The 23,928-nt window shown below is 44.7% G+C and overlaps 1 protein-coding gene across 2 annotated transcripts in view; it reads left to right on the top strand.

Annotated features, from left to right (window-relative positions):
* SEMA5A (semaphorin 5A) overlaps window positions 1-22,747 on the top strand; it is a 124,577-nt gene extending 101,830 nt beyond the window's left edge. For both annotated transcript variants that reach the window (XM_035101278.3, XM_088674943.1), the window contains 8 exons: window positions 4,067-4,214; window positions 7,471-7,696; window positions 12,182-12,391; window positions 13,612-13,782; window positions 15,093-15,248; window positions 15,733-15,780; window positions 17,410-17,621; window positions 18,275-22,747. In XM_035101278.3, the coding sequence (XP_034957169.3) occupies window positions 4,067-4,214; window positions 7,471-7,696; window positions 12,182-12,391; window positions 13,612-13,782; window positions 15,093-15,248; window positions 15,733-15,780; window positions 17,410-17,621; window positions 18,275-18,394 (1,291 nt within the window). In that variant the 3' untranslated portion in view covers window positions 18,395-22,747. The remainder of the gene's footprint in view (window positions 1-4,066; window positions 4,215-7,470; window positions 7,697-12,181; window positions 12,392-13,611; window positions 13,783-15,092; window positions 15,249-15,732; window positions 15,781-17,409; window positions 17,622-18,274) is intronic.
* Window positions 22,748-23,928: the final 1,181 nt, after the last annotated feature.

Below are 23,928 nucleotides of genomic sequence, written 5' to 3'. Positions count from 1 at the left end.
GCTGTCAGGATAATCTTTCCAACTTGACCTGTCTGCTTGACCCAGCACATCTGACACAAAAATCTGGTGCATTGCAAAATCTTCTGGAGCATTTTTTGACAGAATTACAAGCCTGGTAGATGAAGGGAACGCTGTGGATGTAGCCGATCTTGATTTCAGAAAGGCCTTTGACAAGGTGCCCCATGATATTCTTGTAAAGAAGCTGGTAAAATGGGGGCTAGACAATGCTACCATTCAGTGGATTTGTAACTGGCTGACCGAACCCAAAGGGTGTTCATCAATGGCTCCTCTTCATCCTGGAGAGAAGGGACTAGTGGGGTGCCACGGGGTTCTGTCTTGGGCCCAGTCTTATTCAACATCTTTATCAATGACTTGGATGATGGGCTTGAGGGCATCCTGAGCAAGTTTGCAGATGACACCAAATTGGGAGGGGTGGCTAATACCCCAGAGGACAGGATCACACTTCAGAATGACCTTAACAGATTAGACAACTGGGCCAAAGCAAACAAGATGAATTTTAACAAGGAGAAATGTAAAGTACTACACTTGGGCAAAAAAAATTGAAAGTCACAAATACAGGATGGGAGACACCTGGCTTGAGAGCAGTACATGTGAAAAGGATCTAGGAGTCTTGGTAGACCACAAACTTGACATGAGACAGCAGTGTGATGCAGCAGCTAAAAAAGCCAATGCAATTCTGGGCTGCATCAATAGGAGTATAGCATCTAGATCTAGGGAAGTAATAGTACCACTGTATTCTGCTCTGGTCCGACCTCACCTGGAGTACTGTGTCCAGTTCTGGGCACCACAGTTCAAGAAGGATACTGACAAGCTGGAACGTGTCCAGAAGAGGGCAACCAAAATGGTCAAAGGCCAGGAAACGATGCCTTATGAGGAACGGCTTAGGGAGCTGGGTATGTTTAGCCTGGAGAAGAAAAGATTAAGGGGTGATATGATAGCCATGATATGTCATGTAGAGGAGGGAGAAATGTTGTTTTCTGCTGCTCCAGAGAAGCGGACATGGAGCAATGGATTCAAACTACAAGAAAGAAGATTCCACCTAAACATTAGGAAGAACTTCCTGACAGTAAGAGCTGTTCGCCAGTGGAATTTGCTACCAAGAAGTCTCCTTCTTTGGAGGTCTTTAAGCGGAGGCTTGACAGCCATCTGTCAGGAATGCTTTGATGGTGTTTCCTGCTTGGCAGGGGGATTGAATTGGACGGCCCTTGTGGTCTCTTCCAACTCTAGGATTCTATGATTCTATGTTTTCAGGGGAAGCAACCCAGAACACACCCAAGGCTTCCTTGCAGATGTGCTTTGCAAAGGAAGATCTGTAATAATGCAGGAAGTGCTGCTCTTTGGGGAGGCTGTCCAGTCTTGCTGAGAAAGTTCTCAGAGGCTCCAGTGCTTCCCTGGGCGCAGCCTGAAACTTCCCACCAGTATAATGACCAAGAAGGGGAGCCAAGGGTCAGGCTGTGTGGAGAAGAGCATATCTTTGATGGTATCTTCTAAGTTCTGTGGAATGAAAAGCAGAATGCAACTAGTCAGGACCGCTGTGAAAGAAGCAAGTAAATGGTGTGACGAGGGAGCAGGCATAGTCTCTTCTTCAATCGTGTCCCTGAGAGCAGCCCTTTTCCTTTCTCACATATGGCGCCACTCACTCCTTTTGAGGGAAAATGAAGCACTGTGAGTGGGACATTGGCTGTGCCCACACATCTCGAACGGTGCCTCTTTTAATTGAATTGATTAAACACATAAGCCCCAATGCTTTAGGGATCACTCCATCCTCTTCATGTCTGTGGAGGAGTAAGTCTGTTTGAGTTCAGTGGGGCGTAATCCTAGGGAGGTGAGCATAGGATTGTTCTGGTCCATAGGAACAGAGGACTATTGGCCTGTCAAGTTCCATATTATGACATACACTGACTAGCAGCAGCTCTGCAGGATTTCAGACGGGTCGCTGCCAGCCTTCTCCCAGCCCTGGGACACGTGAGTCCCTAAGCAACGTGGAGATAATTGCTGTCCTTCATTCCTTTTCCCTCATCATAACTATTCCTAAGCTACGCATTCCTGCCCCCAACCCTGTAAGTGTGCTGGTGTTGCATTTGTGAGGTGCTCAGTCACCATAAGGATGAGCATCTGTTCCCATTCTATGGAGGGAAATATGAAGTCTGTGTGAGCACAATGAATTCTTTTCCAGGAAACAAGTTTGAGTTTGGAGTCGCTGGGGGGAAGGGACCAGCTTGTGTGTGTGTGTTTGTAATCGGCTGTTGCTCCCCGCCCCCTTCCACACCTTCAAATAGCAATTGCTATCTTTGGCCTCAGTCGATGCATCAAGGGTCATGCCACTGCCCTGGCAATTTTTCCATGTCAGCCTCTCAATTCTGCCCTCATCACTTCCAGACGCAGGGTCAGTGCAGAAGTCTCCAGTTTCACAGATCTAAAACCCTTGCATTGCTTGTTTTGCAGAATTGCTGCAAAACATAAGCCCTCTGGGTCCTGAGAAAAGAAGAAATTAACAGGCAGGGGAAGAGCAGTAGGGGAAAAGCACTTCCTGCTAGCTTGAAATGCTTCCAGAAAGAGGATTAATCAGACTGCTCAAAATCCTGCGTTCCAGCAGATTCACCCCCACAATGAGACCTGGAGGCTTCTGGGGCTTGTCTGCTTGGTGCAGCAATTTAACTTGTGTGCTGTGGCTCATTCTGACTGGGAGGAAAATGGGAACTTGGCTTCATGTCTCGTTTTGTTTTATTAAAAGCAAAGCAGTTTTTACAAACTCCCTGGCTGCAATACAGAGTCCTGGGTTTCAGTTGTCTGGTGTGTGTGTGTGTGTGTGTGTGTGTGTGAGAGAGAGAGAGAGAGAGAGAGAGAGAGAGAGAAGTTCCATAACTGCCAGTAGGGACACTATCCTTGAACATGTAGTGCTTGATATGGGGCAATTTTCAGTTGGGTATCATGTTACTAATTTTTATAAGTTGATTGCTACAGAAAAAGTATCTAAGCAACTTACAAAACTAAAGAAATAAAGCATAACATAGCACCTGGAGAAAAGAACAATGCTTTACAATAAAAGCCATACAACAAACAACAATCCATTGGGGGGGGAGCAGAATAAAACAGCAGCAAAAACTTTGGCAGCTGCAAAAACCCACAACTGAAAAAGTCTTCATAATCAATTTTGACAAGCTGGAACGTGTGCAATTCAAATGATAAAGTTTCTGGAAATAAAGCCTTATGAGGAATGGTGGAGGGAATTGTGTATGTTTAGCCTGTAAAGAGGAGACACAGAGGAGATATGATAGCTATCTTCAAATATCTCAAGGTCTGTCACATAGATAATGGAGCAAGTTTGTTTTCCTCTGCTTTGGAGGGTAGGACTTGAACCAATGGATTAAAGTTACAAGACAGGAGATTCTGACTAAACATCAGGAAGAGTTTTCTGACAGTAAGAGCTGTTTGACAGTGGAACAGACTCCCTCTTTTCCACAGCCACAATAGCCTAGAACTCAGACAACCTTTTTAAAATTGTTGGTCTATTTGCATGTTTCAAAAATCTAGCAAGTCAGATCTTAGCTGCCACCAGCAAAAATTGAACTAAATCAAGATGGGTCACGATCTCTGGAATATATCCTGACAGGAATGCCACTGGTATATGTGGTAATAAGTTCCTTGTTATGGCACATAAAATATGTAAAATAACTATACAGTGTTTTCTCAAAAGACGACAGTCCCGCCATGTCTGTATGTAGTTTCTTTTACTCATACATGCATCCCTTGTTGTTACAATGCATCTCCCCATCCTCCATCTTGCCCTTTTTTCAAAATTCTGAATGTAACCTTTTTGAGGCAGAGACCTCTTTTTTGTTATGTGGTTTTGTAAACTGCCATGTACATTGATCAGTCCTATAAATTACCACAAAATATTATGGCAAGACCACAATTCAGCTTCACATTGTTCTTCAGAAATGTATGTGTACCTTCTTGAAAGCACTAAACCCTGTTCTTAAATAATGCAAACAGCTGTGACCAGGTGTACGGTTTCTTTTCTCTTTTGCTTCCCTTCTCACAGGTATTGCAATGAGCACCTGCTGTGCTCTCCACACATGTTCTGGAGTGGCTGGGGTGCCTGGGAACATTGTACATCCCAGTGTGGAGGTGGGATCCAGGCCCGCCACAGAACCTGTGAGAATGGCCCTGACTGTCCCGGCTGCAGCGTGGTGAGTCACACATTAATTGCTCTAAATGTGTATATGCATATTGTATATTTTTATGACCTTAATATATATTCATGAGGTGATTTTGTAGCATACTAAGCTGTGGCAGAGATACTGACACAAACTGGTAATGGTGAAACCTAATACCTACCTACTTACCTACCTACTTATAGAGATAGATAGATAGATAGATAGATAGATAGATAGATAGATAGATAGATAGATAGATAGATAGATAGATGAGTAGATATATACTGACAGTCAGAGCTGGCCTGTGTTGACTAGGTGTGGAAACCTCTTGGGCTAAACTACTGCAATTCATTGCTTGTTGGGCTGCCTTTGAAGACTTCTTAGAAACTTCAGTTGTACAAAATGCAGCAACTGGCAGAACCCAAATGTCCCTTGTCTTGGACGGTATGTGTATTGAGCAGAGATGTCTTTCTGCTCCACTGTGTAGGAGGGACACATGCTGGGGTTATCCAGGGTGGGGAGGAGAGTTGGGGCTGAGCTGGCCCAGGATCCCCTGGCTCTTAAGCTGATCTCCTGGCTGTTGGGTGAGACACTGGGACCAACCTAGAGCTGATCACTGTATCAGCCAGGACCTGGCATCGATTTGGCCTGATCATTCTCCACAGCACCACCCTCCCTAGCAGCCACCATTAACAGCTGGGCTGGGGTTGCTCCAGTGATTCCACCACCCTGCAAAGTCCCACTGGAGGGGAGTGAAAATAAAAATAAAAAATCCTTCCAGAGACCAAACTTAGTTGGTCTCTAAGGTGCTACCGGAAGGATTTTTTATTTTTATTTTGACTGCGTCCGACCAACACGGCTACCTACCTGTAACTGGAGGGGAGTGAGGGCAAGGAATGCAGCCTGGATTATTAACTGGGACTGATGATTCAATACCTGCTCTTAAACACTGCTGGTAGCTGCATGTCCACAACACAAAGCACTGACACTTCCCTCTAACACAGGCATCCCCAAACTTCGGCCCTCCAGATGTTTTGGACTACAATTCCCATCATCCCTGACCACTGGTCCTGTTAGCTAGGGATCATGGGAGTTGTAGGTCAAAACATCTGGAGCGCCAAAGTTTGTCTGGAGTGGGCTGTCTGGAGTGGCCTGGGACCTGTCTGGAGTGGCCTGTTTGGAGTGGCCAGTCTGGAGTGGCCTGGGACCTAGGCACCTGCTCTGTTTTGCACCTGAGGCTCTGCTCCTTATCTGAAATGAACTGGGTGATTACCAAGGAGAAGGACTTTTTGGTCATGGCCCCATGCTTCCGGAATGCCCTCCTTAAGGAGGCTCAACTGGTGTCAACCGTGAAATCATTCAAGCACCAGGGAAAGATGTTTTCATTTGTCCAGGCATTCTAGCATGTGATGCAAGCTGGATTTAATGTTCGTTTTTATCTGCTCTGTTGAGTTTCACTGCTGTGTTGATCTACTCTGTGTCCTTGTTTTCATTGTTGTTTCACTTGAGTGTTTCCCCTATAGTTTTACTGAAGTGTGGCCCATAAATTAAATAAATAAAACTGGGATCCACCTGGGTCTCAAGCCAGTGTGCACTCTCTCTCTCTCTCCTGCTCCCAGTCCCCTAGCTTATTCTCAGTGGCATCTGGGAATGGGAGATTCAGGCTTCTGGAATGGTGCCCTTTCAGTCTTCTGAGTAGAAAGGGTTACGTTGATCTTCCTTGGAGAACCTTTAATTCTGAATGGTTAAAAAAGAAAGGTCAGAGAGAGAGAGAGAGAGAGCGCAATGTCGTAAGACAGCACAAGCGAAGACCTGCGTTGACCTGCAGTGGCTTTTTATATTGAAGGGTATGATTTGGCATTTACCCATGAAAAGTCAATGGCAGTGCAGTGTGTGTGTGTGGGGGGGGGGAATGCTTCTCTTTTTAGCTGCGGTAATTATGACTCTCATTTGAAGCTGCATTATAGCTTGTTCGTGCTAACTGTATATTTAGGTAGAAAAGCCAGAGATTATGTGTTGAGCAGCATTTACCCGAGGGCCTAAAAATGAGAAGACTTTGTAGTAAAATGTGAGTGGTTCAGTGGCTGCTGGTTCAAACAAAGTGGTTTGCCAGCCTTTGCCAACTTGGTGCCCTGCAGATGTTTTGGACTGCAAATCCCATCAGCCCCACCCAGCAGAACCCTGAGCTGATGGAACTGTAGTCCACAACATTTGGAGGGCACCAGATTGGGGCAGGCTGAGTTTACAAAAGATGTGGCACCCATCATCTCCCAATAAAACAACTCTTTTTTTGGGGGGTGGGGGGTCTAGAAAAGAGTCAGCCAACCTTTCAGAGCTTCTCTGCCATTCTGTTATGTAAGAGGCATTCTAAACACTTACCCACTGCTTTAAGGGAAAATCTTCGGGAGAAGAAAGTACTTAGGAGTAAATCCAACACAAATCTGGAGTGGAGTTCCTAAGACCTATTGTATGCCTCCTTCCGGCAATTCCTGCAGCCAAGCTGGAACCAAACATATTGCTCTGGTTTTCTTTGGACCACATCAGCGAGGCCAAGAGAAGGGTCTTGTTGTCTGGGCAGCCCAGGCCTTTCATATACACTGCCCAGGCTTGCACCCCAGGGAGGTCACTTCAGTGCTGCTAATGCAGCAAAACCAACACAGGAGACAACAGTTATGAGTTACCAGTTTCTGCAGCCACAGCAGGTGCTGTGATTCTCCAGCGATTTGGCACACACACACACACACACACACACACACGGAGTGCACTCCATTGACCCTCGGGACAAACAGGTGCCAAATAAAATATTCTAAAAGCTATTCTGGGAGCAACAACAACAACAAAACCCAATAAAGAAATAAACCAACTAAAAATTGGCAAAAGTAGCAGCTGCTGCCTCGGAATCCTACAGTCTAGTTCAGGCATCCCCAAACTGCGGCCCTCCAGATGTTTTGGCCTACAACTCCCATGATCCCTAGCTAACAGGACCAGTGGTCAGGGATGATGGGAACTGTAGTCCAAAACATCTGGAGGGCTGAAGTTTGGGGATGCCTGGTCTAGTTCTTGGGTTTGTCTCATAATGGCTATTATAGTAAGGTTGTGCTTTATTAATGCAGGCCTTGTGAGTATAGGAGCACCCAAATAACCTTCATTTCCATGTTTAAACAATGCTATTATAGTTTCCAAAACTAGGGTTCCAAACCCCCTTGGCCCAGAGAGTGGGTGCAAAGTTTCAAGGTGTTTGTGGGCCATGCTAGACACTAAAGAGAAGTGGCCCACCCCTTTCCTTCAGGAGTATCAAGGCTGCAACACCAGCCCCTGCCCAGAGTTGAAAAAGACAACTCCTTGGACCCCATGGGCTCCGGTCAACATCTCCGACAACGGCGGGCACTATGAACAACGATTCCGATACACTTGCAAGGCACAGCTGCCTGATGCCAGTTTGTTAGATGTGGGAAGGCAGAGGATCGAAATGCGTTACTGTTCCAGCGACGGGACCACGGGATGCTCAACAGATGGTAAGCAGCCGTTTGCATCAGAATCTTAGGTTTCTTGCCATTGCTTGGATTTGGTTTTGTTGGTACTGATAGAACCACTAGCAAATCACCCATTGCCACAGTGGGCAAAAGCTTTATGGAAGATCATAATGAGGTGCATCCAATAATATTGTCAGTCCAGGAGCAACCTCCCCCGCCCCAAGAAGTCAGCAACTTTGCCACCAGTCTGAATTGGGTCCTTAGGCATAAAAGGGTCCTCAAAGGTCATCAGCCGAGACTTTTCCTGCTACTGCAGGAAATCTGTTACTGCGCACTCTGATTAAGGGATCACATGCTGTTCTCAAGGACAAAGTTCAGATGAGGATCAAACTTACTGCCTCTGTCAGATGCTGATGATTCCAGTATCAGTAGTGTTGCAGAATTTGCCCATCTCTAGTGGCTCCCCTTTGACATTGTGCTCTTTGATTTAGAAAGTAAATTTGCTATTGGCACATACATCTCTCCCGTGCGCATGTGCGCACTGCACAGATCCGCGCCAGAAGTCAACGGGTGCCGTTCCTTTCTGTGGCAAAGGAGAAAATGCTGCTGCAAGGGAGCACCATGTCCCCAAGTGTAGTGATATACGATAGGAACTTTGGGCAGAATCTGGTGCCCTCCTTTCCCCAGCCTCCTTCCTTAATGCAATATATCATACACTGGAAGTATTCTTGCCTGCTCAGCCTTTCCTTGGAAATCTCAAGGAAGATTCTGTAACCTTCCCAAGTAGCTTGATTGATTGCTGAACAGCTCTTATCATTAGGACTTTTTTCTTAACATTGAAACTGGTAGAAAGCTATAGCTCTTCCTCATTTCCTTACATCTTTTAAATATTTGAAACCTGTCAACTTTCAGTCTTCTTCCTTGCAGCTAAATATAACCACTCTTCTGACTTCATTCTTACAATTTTCAGTCTAGGTTTTTTCCCCTTAATCATCTTCATTGCTCTCATCTGAACGGGGGATTTTTTTCAATGTTCTTTCTGCTTCTTTCTGTTGTGGCACCCAGAACTTTACATTGTGTGCCAATTTGCCAGTGCTTCATAGAATCATATTGAAATTTCTCAGAATTCAGAGATGATGGTGCTTCCCAGTTAAAGTGGCATATTGCATTTTTGCCACAACATCACCTTCCTGGTGATTCATTATTTATCCCAAACCCCTCTTGGCAAACTTAAAAGTTTTCCTAGTTATGTCCCATCTCATGCATTTGAGTTTTGCTCCCTGTGAGTAATACTTTATATTTTCCCTTAATAGGTTTCATCTTAAAACTGTCTGCCCAGCTGTCTAGTCTGAGATTGGTTTGAACTTGTATCTTAACCTCTAACAAGTTGGCAGTTCCCCCGTTTTTATATCATCCTTTCCTTTGATGAGTGCCCTGCCCATTCTTTCACATGCTGCTTCACCCACCACAAATCCCTGCAAAATATCATTTGGTACCTAGTTCCAGTCCAATATTTTGGTAGCTTGTCAGTCAGTTGCATTTCATGCGTCCACCTAATCTTAGCTTCATGAAGTCTACCTTTTTAAAAAGATTTATGGGAGAGTCTCCAGTGCTCCTTGCCTGGAGTTTAAAAATCACATATCTCCTGCTGGATAGCAAAATATTAAATAAGCCTGAGGGGACAACAGCTGGGAAGATTGGAAGGAGGAATTGAGTAAAGGAAGAATAATCACCCTTTGCCCCCAACCACTGATTTCAAGCTTCCCCTTCAGTTTGGGAACCTGAGATAATGTGTAGTTTCCATTTTGGAAGCTGTGGCAAAAGTGTCAGGTGTGATTCAGCCAGGCTATCCCTCAACCAAACCCTCCTTTGAAATCAGCCACAGCCATGGTACTTTTTTGTGCTATTAAAAGCCAGAGACTGAGACAGGTGAATGGGCTTAGTCTATCCTGTTTTCTCTCAGTTTTTTATTGCTGTAGTGCAGCTTGCCACAGCACATGCAGGTGTTGGCTAGAGCTCCCTTGCTCTCTCTGATTCTTGTTTGCATTGTGTGTAGAGGTAGGCAGGTGAATTTCTGGTGAAAATGGAAGCATGATGTGGCTGTGAAGCAAACTTCAGAGTATAGTATAGCAGCTTATAAACAGAGGGCCCTTCAAGACTGTCACTATTTTGTGGGATGAATCCAAGCACATTCTGGGAAATACAGGTTTGCATGATCAACTCTCTCTGGCACCCTGTCTGGCAGAACAGGATGGATGCTCATTGTGGTCTCATCTTCCCTGCAAACAAATCAGAACGAATGTCCAATATAATATGACCTCTGCATAAGCTTTGTGCAAGTAAATAAGAATGAATTCTCAATAAATAGGTTGTCAAAAGGAGCCCAGAGAAGGGGACTTTCCTTCTCTGACAGTCCTTTGGGTTTCTTACCTGAGCACAGAGGAGGGACAGAGCACTTCGTCTGCTCTCTTGCACACATGGAATTCCTTCTCACCTAGTGCAAGGCTGCTTTGAAATGCTTGAGGCGCCATTTCTTGCCACATTCTCCTCTGCAGCAAGCATTTCTTCATCTCAGTGCCTTCCTGCCCCATTTTCAAACAATCTCCCAGGGGCAGATCTTTCACTGCAGCAACATTGTAGCCATTGTAAAGCATTTCCTAAGGCTCCACCAAACTTATGTTGTTACAACTTGTCCATTACTCCAGCTCATCTTGACTCTGGGCCAGGAGACAACAATAGCAGACGCTCCCTTTTCTGGCAGCATCCCAAATATTCAAAGGCTTTTTATCATTGTCTCCCTTAACGTTGATTTTTTCCCCTTAATTAAAAATGCCCTGGTAATTGCAACAGTTGAGCATCTGCAAATGAAAGTAGTTCTAAGGTTGAAGGAAGAGAGCGAAAAAAAACCAGTGTGCAGGGTAGGAGATTGAGCCAAGAAATCCAAGATTCAAATCTTGCCTCTGTCATTAACTCACTAGGTGGTCTGAGTCTAGCTGCTCTTTTTGTCCAGCATTTACATATGGAGAAATACTATTGGCCTTCCTGCTGATTTTTTGGTACGGATTATTGAGATAATGTTCATGAGATACTTAGAACATCTCTTATCCGCTATATAAGTGCAATATCCACATAACTAGGACCTACAACAAAATGCTAACGCTGTGGGCTGATCTTGTTCTGGTTTCCTGTGAGCCAGCAAAGCCCTTGTTCACTGGATTCTTTCTCCTTGTCCAGTCAGCATTCTGTGTCCAGGAAGCAGGCTCAGTCCCCCTTGGACTATTGGGCGGCCTCTTTAGGGTCCTTTTCCTTTAAACACGTTGACTTCTGCAAATCTTGGTGTTTCCTTGAGCAAGACAGTACCTCCATCATCTTTCGTAAGACGATGCCCTGTACAAAACTTTGGCACCTTCAAATGGATCTTCCCAATTTTGCACCCCCTCAGCTTGGTGCCCTGTGTGGGGGAACCACCTGTGCTACCCTAAATCTGGCCCTGGGGAAGTTTCCTATGAGAGGGAGGGATGTCACTGTGCAGACTACAGATACACTCAGTTAGGTTCAGGGCGGCTTTTTTTGATCTGATAAATAAGGCTGCAATTCTATGCACATTTACATAGGAGTAACCTTACTGAGAGGAATGAGATTTCCCCCTAAGCAAACAGGTATACAGGGCTGTGATAAAAAAAGGTTTCCTACCTACCTATCTAATGTAGGTTGTGCAGAGAGTCAATCAATCAATCAATAACCATTTTTTTTATAAAACTTGTTTCACTTTTCATAAAAGTCATACACAAATCATGCTACACAAAAATAACCATCAGAAATATCTCATAAATAAGGACACAGAATTGATTATAAATGTAGACTGGACTTTGGGTTCATCAAAAATGCCACTGTAGGTCCCCATATTTGTTGTATAGATTGTTGGAAAATATTGTTAGAAAAGAATCAATTTGACTAAAATTAACTCAACACAATATATAACACAATAAAAAGGTAAAGGGACCCCTGACCATTAGGTCCAGTCGTGACCGACTCTGGGGTTGCGCGCTCATCTCGCATTATTGGCCGAGGGAGCCGGCGTATAGCTTCCAGGTCATGTGGCCAGCATGACATAGCCGTTTCTGGTGAACCAGAGCAGCACATGGAAACGCCGTTTACCTTCCTGCTGTAGCGGTTCCTATTTATCTACTTGCATTTTGACGTGCTTTCGAACTGCTAGGTTGGCAGGAGCTGGGACCAAGCAACAGGAGCTCACCCCGTCACAGGGATTCGAACCGCTGACCTTCTGATCAGCAAGCCCTAGGCTCAGTGGTTTAACCACAGCGCCACCTGGGTCCCATATAACACAATATAAATATATATATATAAAAACACAAAAATATAACACAAATTATATTTTTTGTGTACAGTTTTTAAATATCTCAATAGTAAAATTACTGGTGGGAGAATTCAAATTAAATCAAAACACCACCAGTGTGTTCCTTAGTAGGCACATTTTTATGTACCATGTGCATCCGTTTCTTGCAGGTAAATTCCTGCATTCTGGGCGTTACTCAGCTCACACCGTGAACGGTGCCTGGTCCCCTTGGTCTCCCTGGTCTCAGTGCAGCCGCGATTGCAGCAGAGGCATTCGAAACCGCAAGCGGATTTGCAACAACCCTGAGCCAAAGTCTGGGGGGCTGCCATGCCTGGGACCATCCCTGGAATACCAGGAATGCAACATTCTCCCTTGCCCAGGTAAGTGGCCAAGGAAATGAACAATTAAAAAAAAACGTTTCTAAGGACAGTAGTAAAGATTTTATACACATAGTGGAATCCTATGCATGTCTACACAGGAGTAAGCCTCAATGACTTCAGTGGGACTTACTCCAACTAAGAGAGCATAGGACTGCAAGCTTAGCATTTTATTTCAATTGACTTTTAATTAGGAGATGTGTCTTTGTTGTCTCTGCTATCTTTTAATCACTGTGTAAATATTAATTTTTACAGTTGGATTGCTGGCTTGTTTTACTGTTCCTTTTGCTTTATTATTTAAACAATGGTGGCTTTTGTGGTGGTGTTTCTTTGGGGTGTTTTTTTAAAAGTGAGATCTAGAAAGAAGGCACAAAGGGCTTCAAATTTCCTTGATTTTTCTGTCAGATGCCATCATCCTCCACTTGGGAAAATGTACTGTTGGGATGGGCTTTTGCCCCTCTGTCCCATATCAATAAAAATATTGTGATCTCTCTCTAGAGGGGCTCTTTTAAAACATTGAATTTTTGGAATCTAGAAAAATGCCTGAAACTCTTTGCTTGGAGACTCTTGTCATTACTTATGGGGGTTTCAGCTATGAAATACAAATGAGAATGATTCGGTAGGTCAGTGCATCTGGCTGTGAATTGGAAGGTTGGTGGTTTGAGCCCACCCAGGGGCGACTGTGGGCAGGATTCCTTGACAATTCTATGATTCTAATTGGCTGTTGGTCATGATGAGTGTGTACTACATAGGTAGTCAAACTAAGGCCCGGGGGCCAGATCCAACCCAATCGCCTTCTAAATCCGGCCCGCGGACGGTCCAGGAATCAGCATGTTTTTACATGAGTAGAATGTGCCCTTTTATTTAAAATGCATCTCTGGGTTACTTGTGGGGCATAGGAATTCGTTCATTATTTCCCCCCCAAAAAATATAGTCTGCCCCCCCCACGAGGTCTGAGGGACAGTGTACCGGCCCCCTGCTGAAAAAGTTTGCTGACCCTTGATCTGAGGTGGCATGTCACAAAATACCAGTTGCTGGAAATTACCAGGGGAAGAGTGCTGAAGCCCTCATGCTTATGGGGTTCCCAAAGGCCCCTGGTCTGCCATGGTGGGAAACAGGCAGGTCTTGGGGTCTGATCCAGCAAAACTCTCCTTGTGTTCTTAATTCAACTATTTATCTCCATTTTGAGAGGAAAGAAACAATGTAGTTTTGTCATTTCCCAGTCGATGGAGGTTGGTCCTGCTGGTCATCGTGGTCTAAATGCTCCACTACTTGCGGAAGTGGCCATTATATGAGGACTCGCTCGTGCAGCAACCCAACGCCAGCCTACGGAGGTGACATCTGCCTAGGACTCCACACTGAAGAAGCACTCTGCAATACACAGCAATGCCCAGGTACAGGAAAGCCCAGCTCATTAATTTTCTTGCCTTTGTGCAGAACAAAATATCTCCCTGCCCCCATTTTATCTCCACCACAAGCCTGTGAAAATGGTGAGGTTGAGGCACTGTGGCTCAGCTCATGCCAAGTGCTCTGTGGTGGTGCTAAGTCTCCACACCAGGCTGTAAAACCATCTCTGCCTTGATACTGGCAATGTCCTAGGCCGACCCCACATATCACTAAGAGCTGCCACCACAAAGAACATCCTCCGGTTCAGTGCCCCCCTATAGATGTGGGCTCATTTACATTGTATTGTGATGTTGTCACAAGAAGTGGCCATGAAACTTTGTGTGCTGGTGTCAGGTCCGTATTCTTTGTGGATGAGAACTTGACAGAGAGGCACCTTTAGTGACAGCAGCCCCCCTGTACGGAATGGGAGGTGTGGTGCCCTGGTTTTGCTGGAGGTCAGCTGTGCAGCCACAGGATTGGGAAGAGATGCTGCCTGGCTTGTTTATGCAAGGAAAGAATCGTTTGGGCCTCAGGCTCTATGACCTCATGCATAGCAGTGGCTTACTTGCTTGTTGCTGGATGTGAGCATCTCTTCATTGTACAAATTGTCAGTACACTATACGCTTTGATGACTAGTTATTGGTTGAAGGAGGGAGGGAATTCATCCCCCTCCAAGCTGGTGATTGGCTTTGTCCCAAGTCATAGCACTAAACTTCTGACCCAGTCCTGGTCCATCAGAGGACACCCCACATGCAATCTCAAGATCCAGATGTGCATTTCTTGAACATTAACATTAACTCTGAGCATGTTTACCACCTCGTTAGGCAATCCTTTGTGTGTGTGCATGGATCCTTGCAGAATCAGGGCCACGTTGCGATAAAAATGGATTCTTTCATAGGAAAAGTATAAGGTAAAGATAAAGGGACCCCTGGCCATTAGGTCCAGTCACAGACGACTCTGGGGTTGTGCGCTCATCTTGCTCTATAGGCCAAGGAAGCTGGTGTTTGTCCACAGACAGCTTCCGGGTCATGTGGCCAGCATGACTAAGCCACTTCTGGTGAACCAGAGCAGCGCACGGAAATGCCATTTACCTTCCCGCTGGAGCAGTACCTATTTATCTACTTGCACTTTGAGGTGCTTTCGAACTGCAGGAGCTGGGGCCGAGCAATGGGAGCTCACCCCATCATGGGGACTCGAACCGCCGACCTTCTGATTGGCAAGCCCTAGGCTCAAGTGGTTTAGACCACAAAACACTTAAAAACAATTTGCTGTGTGTGCTGACCCTTTCATGTGCCTCTTTATTTCTTGGCTGTCCCAGATAGCTGGTCGGACTGGTCAGCGTGGTCTGGCTGCGATTCATCTGGTGTCCAGTTCCGCACCCGCCAGTGTAATGTTTTATTTCCTGTGGGTAACCAGTGTTCTGGAAATACCACGGAGAGTCACCCATGTATTTCTGATTCCAATTTCATACCAGGTAAGGGCATTGCTTATCTCTTTCTCCTGTCTTCTAATCTGGAATCCAGCAAGTGTGTAATTTTTACAAATCATTTTACAAAACCATAAGCTGCCTACAGTGTGTGGGGCTCTGCCAAATCCTTGTGGGAAGGGGAGGTGTGTAGAGCTTCACAATGAAGAGTCTCACAAATGGGGGTCCTGCTAGCATTTACTGGAAATAACTGGGGCCAAAGCAGATGTGGCTCCAGGAGCTATGTTTGCAAAATGAAGCATGTTTTCTTTTTCCTCAGCAAATTCATAAAGTGTGTGATTGATTGTGAAGAGCATTCTTGCTGGGTTAAGAATTATTCATACCAGACTGGATTATATATATATATATATATATATATATATATATATATATATATATATATATTGTTAACACTTGAACAGAAATGTTAAAGAATTATATAGGACTGTTTTTCTTTATGAATTCTGCATAATTGAATTGTTTGCTGTTGCAGACATAACAGTAGCAAGGACTAGCAGCATCAAGGAACAACGATGTGGCGGTAAGTGTTCCTCCCCTCTCCCCAGGTTTCTTTCCATCCAAAGATTCCTGACTGGAAGGGATCCAAATGATCCAACCACCTGCTCAATCACCTTGTCCAAGAATGGAAGATTTGAGACTGGGCGATAGTTGGCCATATTGGCCGCATCTAAAGATGGTTTTTAAAGAAGTGGTTTAATAACCGCCTCTTTCAGCGGGTCTGGGAAGGCTCCCTCACAGAGAGAAGCATTCACCACCCCGCAAAGCCCATCGCCCAGCCTTTCCCGGCTAGCTTTTATAAGCCAGGATGGGCAAGGATCAAGGAGACAGGTGGTTGGTTTCACTCGTCCAAGCAGCCTGTCCACATCCTCGGAGGTAACAGATTGGAATTGATCCCACGCAACTTGACTAGACAGGACTCTAGCACTCCCTCGCCCTGGCCCTGCTCCCACGGTGGAGTCTACCTCTTCCCGAATCTGAGTGATTTTATCTGCAAAAAACTTTGCAAAATCATTGCAGGAGATCATGTGGCCCATGCTGGGCCCCAATGGAGCAGGTGGTTCCGCTAAATTGTGAACCACCTGGAAGAGTCTCCTGCTGCTGTTTTCCGCAGATGCAATAGAGGCGGTGAATAAAGTCTTCTTCGCCGTCGCTACCGCCACTTGGTAGGCTTGACATGAATAAAACAATTTAAATAAATAAGTGACAATCTATGCAGGAGTCCTAAAGCAATGCTTGCTGAAATCTCCTCACTCCTTCCTTCTTGTGACTAACAGAAACAGAATACATCTTGCAAAATAGTAAAAATAAGAGTGACCAGGCACACCTGCTTACTTTGCATATGTTATACTTAAAGCAGATTTTTTTAAAAAAAAGTTCAGGGAGCACACAGCCTTACAGGAAAAGGTCCTTCAGTGGCCTATTACAACCACGTGACTGTGATTTGCAAAGAGGAGAGGAATGGCAAAATAAGACTCTCCAAGGCAGGACTAGTCCAGAGATCATCTTCAGTTCACCTCCAGAGTCCCAAAAGGAAGAGTCTTCCCACTCATAGGTTGCCATCAACCTTATCATCAGAGAAACCATCAATACCCATTTTGAGTCCTTAACCCAGGGATTTGTGCGTCTCAGAGGAGACTAGGAAAGTTCTTAAATGAGAGTCTGAAAATAGGCATGTAATTGCTGACTAGAGCTCCAGAAACAGTATTTACAATGTCTCAGAATTGGTGCTTGTATATCGTAGTGAAGGAAAAGGGGTATTTCAACCATTTAAGGAGAGTGTTTGTTTTCAATCCATGTTCAGATCCATACACCATTATTTTCTAAATTATGGGTTGAAACGAGGAGGCCAGAAAACAACTTTATTCTCCATAAGGGTCCTTGATACCTCAAAGAGTACTCAGTTTCCTTTCAAGGGAAAGTTGGGCCAGATTTGTACTATAAATTGTGTGCATTCAGTGTTAACATTTAAATGGTGCACCATATCAATCTAGCAAAGCCTACTAAAAAAGAAAGACCTGTATGCAGTTTTACAATGTGCATTTCCCCTGCTGTGCCTGTTTGCATGGTGCATACCAAGTGGAGGTCGTCTGGAAATCAATCAAATGTAAGCAACACCTGCTAACTCTGCTTTGTCTCTCCCACCCTGTAGAGTTTAATATGTTCCATATGACGGCTGTGGGGCTGAGCAGCTCCATCCTCGGCTGCCTCCTGACTCTCTTGGTTTACACTTACTGCCAACGGTACCAGCAGCAGTCGCACGATGCAACTGTCATCCATCCCGTATCGCCGGCTCCTCTGAATACCAACATCACTCATCACATCAACAAGCTGGACAAGTACGACTCTGTAGAAGCTATTAAGGTAAGGAATGGGGAGGGCTGGTGCTCCTTAAAGGTGTTCAATGTGCAGGTTCTCTTGACAATGACTGTGGTCCAAAAAGGGACTGCCGTTGTTATGTTTCATATTTATGGAACCAGTATTCTAACGGGTCAAACCTTTTTTTGTGGGGCTGGGGGAGAGGCAAAACCACACACATTATTTGACTCCCACGGAGACTACAGGAAAAGATTTCCACATGGAGACTTCCTTCTTGTCATTCTGGTGTCAATAAGAGTGACCTGTGAATAACAGTGTCTGCTGCCTCCCTGAAGGTGTTACGCATTTACAAATGCGTAATTTACAAATGCATTTACAAATGCATTTGTGTTCTTCCCAGTCTTCTTGTCCTGAACATCTTCTTGCTACTTCAGTTCTCTTTTTCAACCTCCTCCTTTGTCCTTTTAAATCTATATTTCTTCCAATAGCTTCCTCTTGCGCTCTAATTTCAACCTGATGTTGCTTTTCAAAAAAACCCAAACCCACCCCTTGCCATCTCTACCCCTCCTCCTCCTAGCAAATATTATAAGTATGCATATGTTTTAGTGATCAGTTGCCCTGCTTTGCGTATTATTATTTCAGTGGGAATGATGTGTTTTCTAAACTCTTCCTCCCCCCCTCCCTTTTCTTATTCCCAGGCATTTAACAAAAATAACCTGATACTAGAAGAGCAAAACAAGTACTTTAATCCACACCTCACTGCAAAGGCCTATTCCAATGCCTATTTTACAGATCTGAACCACTATGATGAGTATTAAGAGGGGAAATCTGTATAACTGACATTTGTCCCCAAGGCCTGGATCCTCAGACCACATCAACAAAACATCGACTTTTGTGGGTAAAAACATTTCTGAAATGTTTTTTTCAGTACAATATTTGTACTGTAGAATTAAATCATGGGGTCCTTTTGCATTGGCCAATCTGTTTTGGTCAACTTTCTGCCATCCTCCTAATTGCTAGAGACTGCCTAGGAGAAAACTTTTATACAACTGGGGGGCTTCCTCCCTGCCACAAATAAGATTATTGAATTGAATGATCCTGATTTGTATGGAAGCAAGTCCTTGCCACCTTCAATTCAAGGGTCATTGACACCTTCTTTGCTGGACACTTGGGACTCATGAACTTGTTTTGGACCTTGTGGAAACTGGGAATAGCTTATGGCAGGACTACACGCTACCTCTGGCTCAAGGGAAGCTGGTAAAAGAGGTGCTAGAGAAATGGAGCCATTGAGTGATAGAACCGATTAGGAAACGTGCATGCTTTGTCTGTTTCAATCTGCTGGGGTGCACCTGTGAAACGGAAGCAGGGGAAGACATGTCAAACTATTTTCACCTGTTACTAAGGATCTACTTCTGCCTGGTGGGTGGCCCTGCAATGTATCCGCAGAGGCTTCACCTGGATTGTTCATTAGGACATTCACAAAGCCACCAGAGCAGAAAGGTGGCCCCAGGACTGGCTGGCTAATCCATCACACCCTTTGCCTGCCTGCCTCCCTTGGGAGGAGATGGAAAGCACAGATGCTTCTATTTTTAATGGCTCTTTTTTATTATTCATCAAGTTAAAAACAGCGTAAAGTGTATTAAGCAAAGCATTATTGCAATAGTTTTGATGCACCAAGTGCGATTTCTCATCATGCCTGGTTATGTAAATAGTGGAAGTGCTTGATGACAAACTAGAGGAAATAAATTGGGGGTCCAAATTTCGTACCAGTTTCACTGCCCTCTTGCTGTTGCTTTTATCACTAATGATAGGTTTGCCTTTTTTCAAAGAACAACTACTATTCTGTTGCAAGGAATGTCAGAATTATTACATTAAATGCTTCAGCCAGCTGGTTTCACAGCATGTGTAGCTCAGGTGTATATGTTCTATTTGCTAAAGTAAATACCAAATATGTAACATTTCATAGTAGCGAAAAAGGAGAGAGAATGCGCACTTGATTCTTTAGCTCTGCACACACAAGACTGCTTTTGCCCTCTCTCCAAGCACACAAATTTGAAGCTCAGTGCCTCACCTTAAGCTAGAAACTCCATGCTTGTATTGAGCAATGGAGAGCATTGGCTCAATGGAAATGGTCTCTTATTTTGAGGGAAGAGACCATTGGCCACTGACACTCACAAGGTGGCAGTCAGGCCCTAAGAGGAAATGCAAGAGCTACAGTGTGGAAACACAAAGCATAGTGGATGTTTTTTTCCGTGCCTCTGTATAAGACATTGTGTTTCTTTCCTCAGATTCCTTCCTGTTTTTATACCTGGTCCTGAGAACACATTTCTTCCCTAAGAGCCAAACCGTTTGAGGGAATAAACACAAAGGCAGCTGCACAAATGGTTTCTTAATCGGCACTGCTTGAGACACGTTTACAGTTGCAGTACACCTTTTTTGTTAAGCATAACAAAATTCCCCTTGTTGGTTTTCTTAAAACAAGTTGGGAATTGGCTCCCCTCCCACACCTGTCCTCTGGGGTTCCCCACCCCCTGCAGCTGCAAAGCTGAGCAAACAGCACCTAGAATCTCAGGTGAGGTTACTGGGGGACATGATGGGGGGCTGTAGGACTGCAGCCATGCAAAAATGCCTTGGGGAGTCGAGTAGTTCATTAGGATGCACATTTTCATTTTGTTGTCAAATAAGAGCCAATCATCCTTTGTAGTTGCATAAAAAGCCTGAAAGCTCAAGGCCAGTTTTATAGGGTTCCTTCTTACTGCCCGCCACCACCCAACCTTTTTGCAACAGGGAACCGTTTCTACCCCTTAATTTACAGCAATGCACCTGATATTCATTTATGGGTATTCCCCATCTTGCAGTATTGATTCCCGAGAGATTTTTCTTCTTAACACAAAACGCAGGTACCATGACTATGGTTCTGGCCTAGTTTCTCTTCTAATCATATACTGACTTTGCTGATTCCCTCCAATCCAGTCTGAGGCCACTAAAAATTTCCAGTCTTTAAGCAAGACTGGTTGAGTTTTCAAGGCACTATCCTGTCTATTTTGGATTCCTGGCCAGGGTTAATGGGAATTTTTGAATTTTAACCATGGTTTACTTTAAGTGAACAGGAAATGTCATACCTGTTATGGGCCAGAGTTAGCTGTGCCTTCAACCATGGATTTCATAGAATCATAGAGTTGGAAGAGACCACAAGGGCCATCCAGTCCAACCCCCTGCCAAGCAGGAAACACCACCAAAGCATTCTTGACATATGCCTGTCAAGCCTCTGCTTGAAGACCTCCAAAGAAGGAGACTCCACCACACTCCTTGGTAGCAAATTCCACTGCCGAACAGCTCTTACTGTCAGGAAGTTCTTCCTAATGTTTAGGTGGAATCTTCTTTCTTGTAGCTTGAATCCATTGCTCCGTGTCCGCTTCTCTGGAGCAGCAGAAAACAACCTTTCACCCTCTTATATATGACATCCTTTTATATATTTGAACATGGCTATCATATCACCCCTTAGCCTTCTCTTCTCCAGGCTAAACATACCCAGCTCCCTAAGCCGTTCCTCATAAGGCATCGTTTTCAGGCCTTTGACCATTTTGGTTGCCCTCCTCTGGACATGTTCTAGCTTGTCAGTATCCTTCTTGAACTGTGGTGCCCAGAACTGGACACAGTATTCCAGGTGAGGTCTGACCAGAGCAGAATACAGTGGTATTATTACTTCCCTTCATCTAGTTGCTATACTCCTATTGATGCAGCCCAGAATCGCATTGGCTTTTTTAGCTGCTGCATCACACTGTTGACTCATGTCAAGTTTGTGGTCTAACAAGACTCCTAGATCCTTTTCACATGTACTGCTCTCAAGCCAGGTGTCTCCCATCCTGTATTTGTGCCTTTCATTTTTTTTGCCCAAGTGTAGTACTTCACATTTCTCCTTGTTAAAATTCATCTTGTGTGCTTTGGCCCAGTTGTCTAATCTGTTAAGGTCATTCTGAAGTGTGATCCTGTCCTCTGGGGTATTAGCCACTCCTCCCAATTTGGTGTCGTCTGCAAACTTGCTCAGGATGCCCTCAAGCCCATCATCCAAGTCATTGATAAAGATGTTGAATAAGACTGGGCCCAAGACAGAACCCTGTGGCACCCCACTAGTCACTTCTCTCCAGGATGAAGAGGAGCCATTTCAGTGTATTTAAACTCCTCGCTCTTGCTTGGATTGTGCTAGTGCTTCCTGTTGTGTTGCAACTGTGTCAATAGAGCAGAGGGATTTGGAAGCCTATTTCTGCTGTGGCAAAAGGGGTTGTCTGCCTCTTTCTGCTCACCTAACCTCTCCAGGTCCATGAATTGACAAAACTTTGCCTCAGCCAACAGAATTCTTCCATTGTCTAACTTGGGACATGCTTTGCTTGCTGGATACCGTCCACAAGTATTTGGGCATAGAACTGGCCTTAAGAAGTAACAGACATCCCTCCTACCTGAAAATGCAGTGCTGGCTCTCCTTGCCTCACCTTCCTCTGCTCATCAGTTCTCTCCGCCCTTATTTCTTGTTCCTTCCATCTCTCCCTTCTCTCCTCCAAGGAATACTAATGTTTTACACCCATGCTTAGGGTTGTTTTGTGTTTAGAAGTCAGCTCTCAACCCGTTCACTACCTGCAGAAGCCACAAAGCATGTTCCTCTTGCCACCCTCTGGGGAAAGGATCCTTCGCCAGAGCCCCTTCTCATAGACTGGCACAGGGCAGGGTTAAAGGCACAGCTGACACACAACAGCTCCTTTGCTGCTGCTAAATTGCCATGGAAACCCAAGTAGAACTTAGCAGCTGCCACAGTTAACCTGCCAAGTTTCACTCCTGTTCCTTCATGCTGCATTGGGGGAAAGGAGGGCCTGTTTTCCCTTGGAAATTTGCAGCCCTGCTATAAGGTGACTCCAACTATGCCCTCCTCACAGCAGTCAATGGGCACAACTAGCTTAAGCTTCTTGATTTCAGGGAGTGTACACTCAGAGTATGACTCAGTTGAGTTCAACTCAGTATCGTATTTTTGATAGTTCACTTAAATTTGAGGCTCTTTGTAATTAATGACATGGATTGTGTTTTCTTTAGGAAGCCTTTCTGTATCAATGCACCATCGAGTTCTGTACAGCCCCCATTGGCACATAGCTGCTAGGTGTGCAGATAAACATTTAATTCCTGTTGTTTCTGTTGGGATGTTTTCTATGATAAAACTAGTGTGGGGGCAAGGTGAGTCTCTCCCACAACCTCTTGCCTAGGACGCTTGAAGCCAGCTGAGCAGTGCCTTCAAGTATGTGAACAACTGTCTCCCTCCTTCCTGGAGCAGGTGTGTGTGTGTGTGTGTGTGTGTGTGTGTGTGTGTGTGTGTGTGTATGTGTATAAAACTACCAACTAAACATCCCCCCTAGAACATTTGTCTTGGCCTTGTGCACACAGCATGTACAGTGACAGCAATGGCCCAGTTCTTAAGCAAGGATGGAGGCTGCTTTGCCTGGAGCTACAAGAGAAGGTGGAGAAAGCCTAGCAGACTTTGGGGGGAGCCTGTGGTTGCTTTGGAAGTGACACTGCCTTTGTGGACTGCCGTGCCTCCATCACAGACAACTTGTACATTTGTAAATAAACAGATTATTAACAAAGTTATCCTGAGTCTCTAAGTCCTCTCTCTTAAGTCACATTTCTCTAACATGGGGAGAAGGAACACTACACTACATTCCAGAGTTATGGAATACTCTCCTTGCGAAGGTACCCAGTGAAAACAAGTGGGTGGGGTGTGTTAACGTCCACATTTTATACTTGGAGGGGGGGGGAGTTCACTGCTTCTTGTTTTTTCAAATCCTTCTTTGAATGGTGATAGCTCCACTGAGTGCTACCCTGGAAAGTGGCAAAGGTGGGAGATGAAAACTTATGGCAATATTACAGAAGGAACATGTGGCAGCTGGAAACAAAGTGATCACCCAGTGAAAGCCAAAAAAAAAAAACCCCACAAGAGCATTTCCATTTTTAAAATTCTATTACTGTAGTTCTTAACAGATGCAGTAATCAGCATCTATAAAAACTAGAGGTCATCAGAAATCAATCAGCTTTAGCGTCACGAGAGCCATAAACCACCTAAACTGACTGTCAGCAACACTTTTAAGAGCAATGCTAAAAAGGGAAATGAAACTACAGAATTCTTCGCAGGGGTGACTGAGCTGTTCCCTTAATATCTTCAGAAGTTACTCACATTTGAAATCATTATAGGAAGTGTCAAGGTAGATCCAAGCGAGTTGCCAGTTTTTGCACTGCTCCTGTGCTTTCAACATCAAAATGTTCTGCCACAAAGAATGTTATGTGCGGATTTCAAGCCAGTGTTAAAAGAAGA

This window comes from Zootoca vivipara, chromosome 8 (genome assembly GCF_965207765.1).
Source record: "Zootoca vivipara chromosome 8, rZooViv2.hap1.1, whole genome shotgun sequence".
Classification (NCBI taxonomy): Eukaryota; Metazoa; Chordata; class Lepidosauria; order Squamata; family Lacertidae; genus Zootoca; species Zootoca vivipara.
Note: the sequence above shows the minus strand (reverse complement) of the source record. Positions and strands in the feature narration are given on the sequence as shown.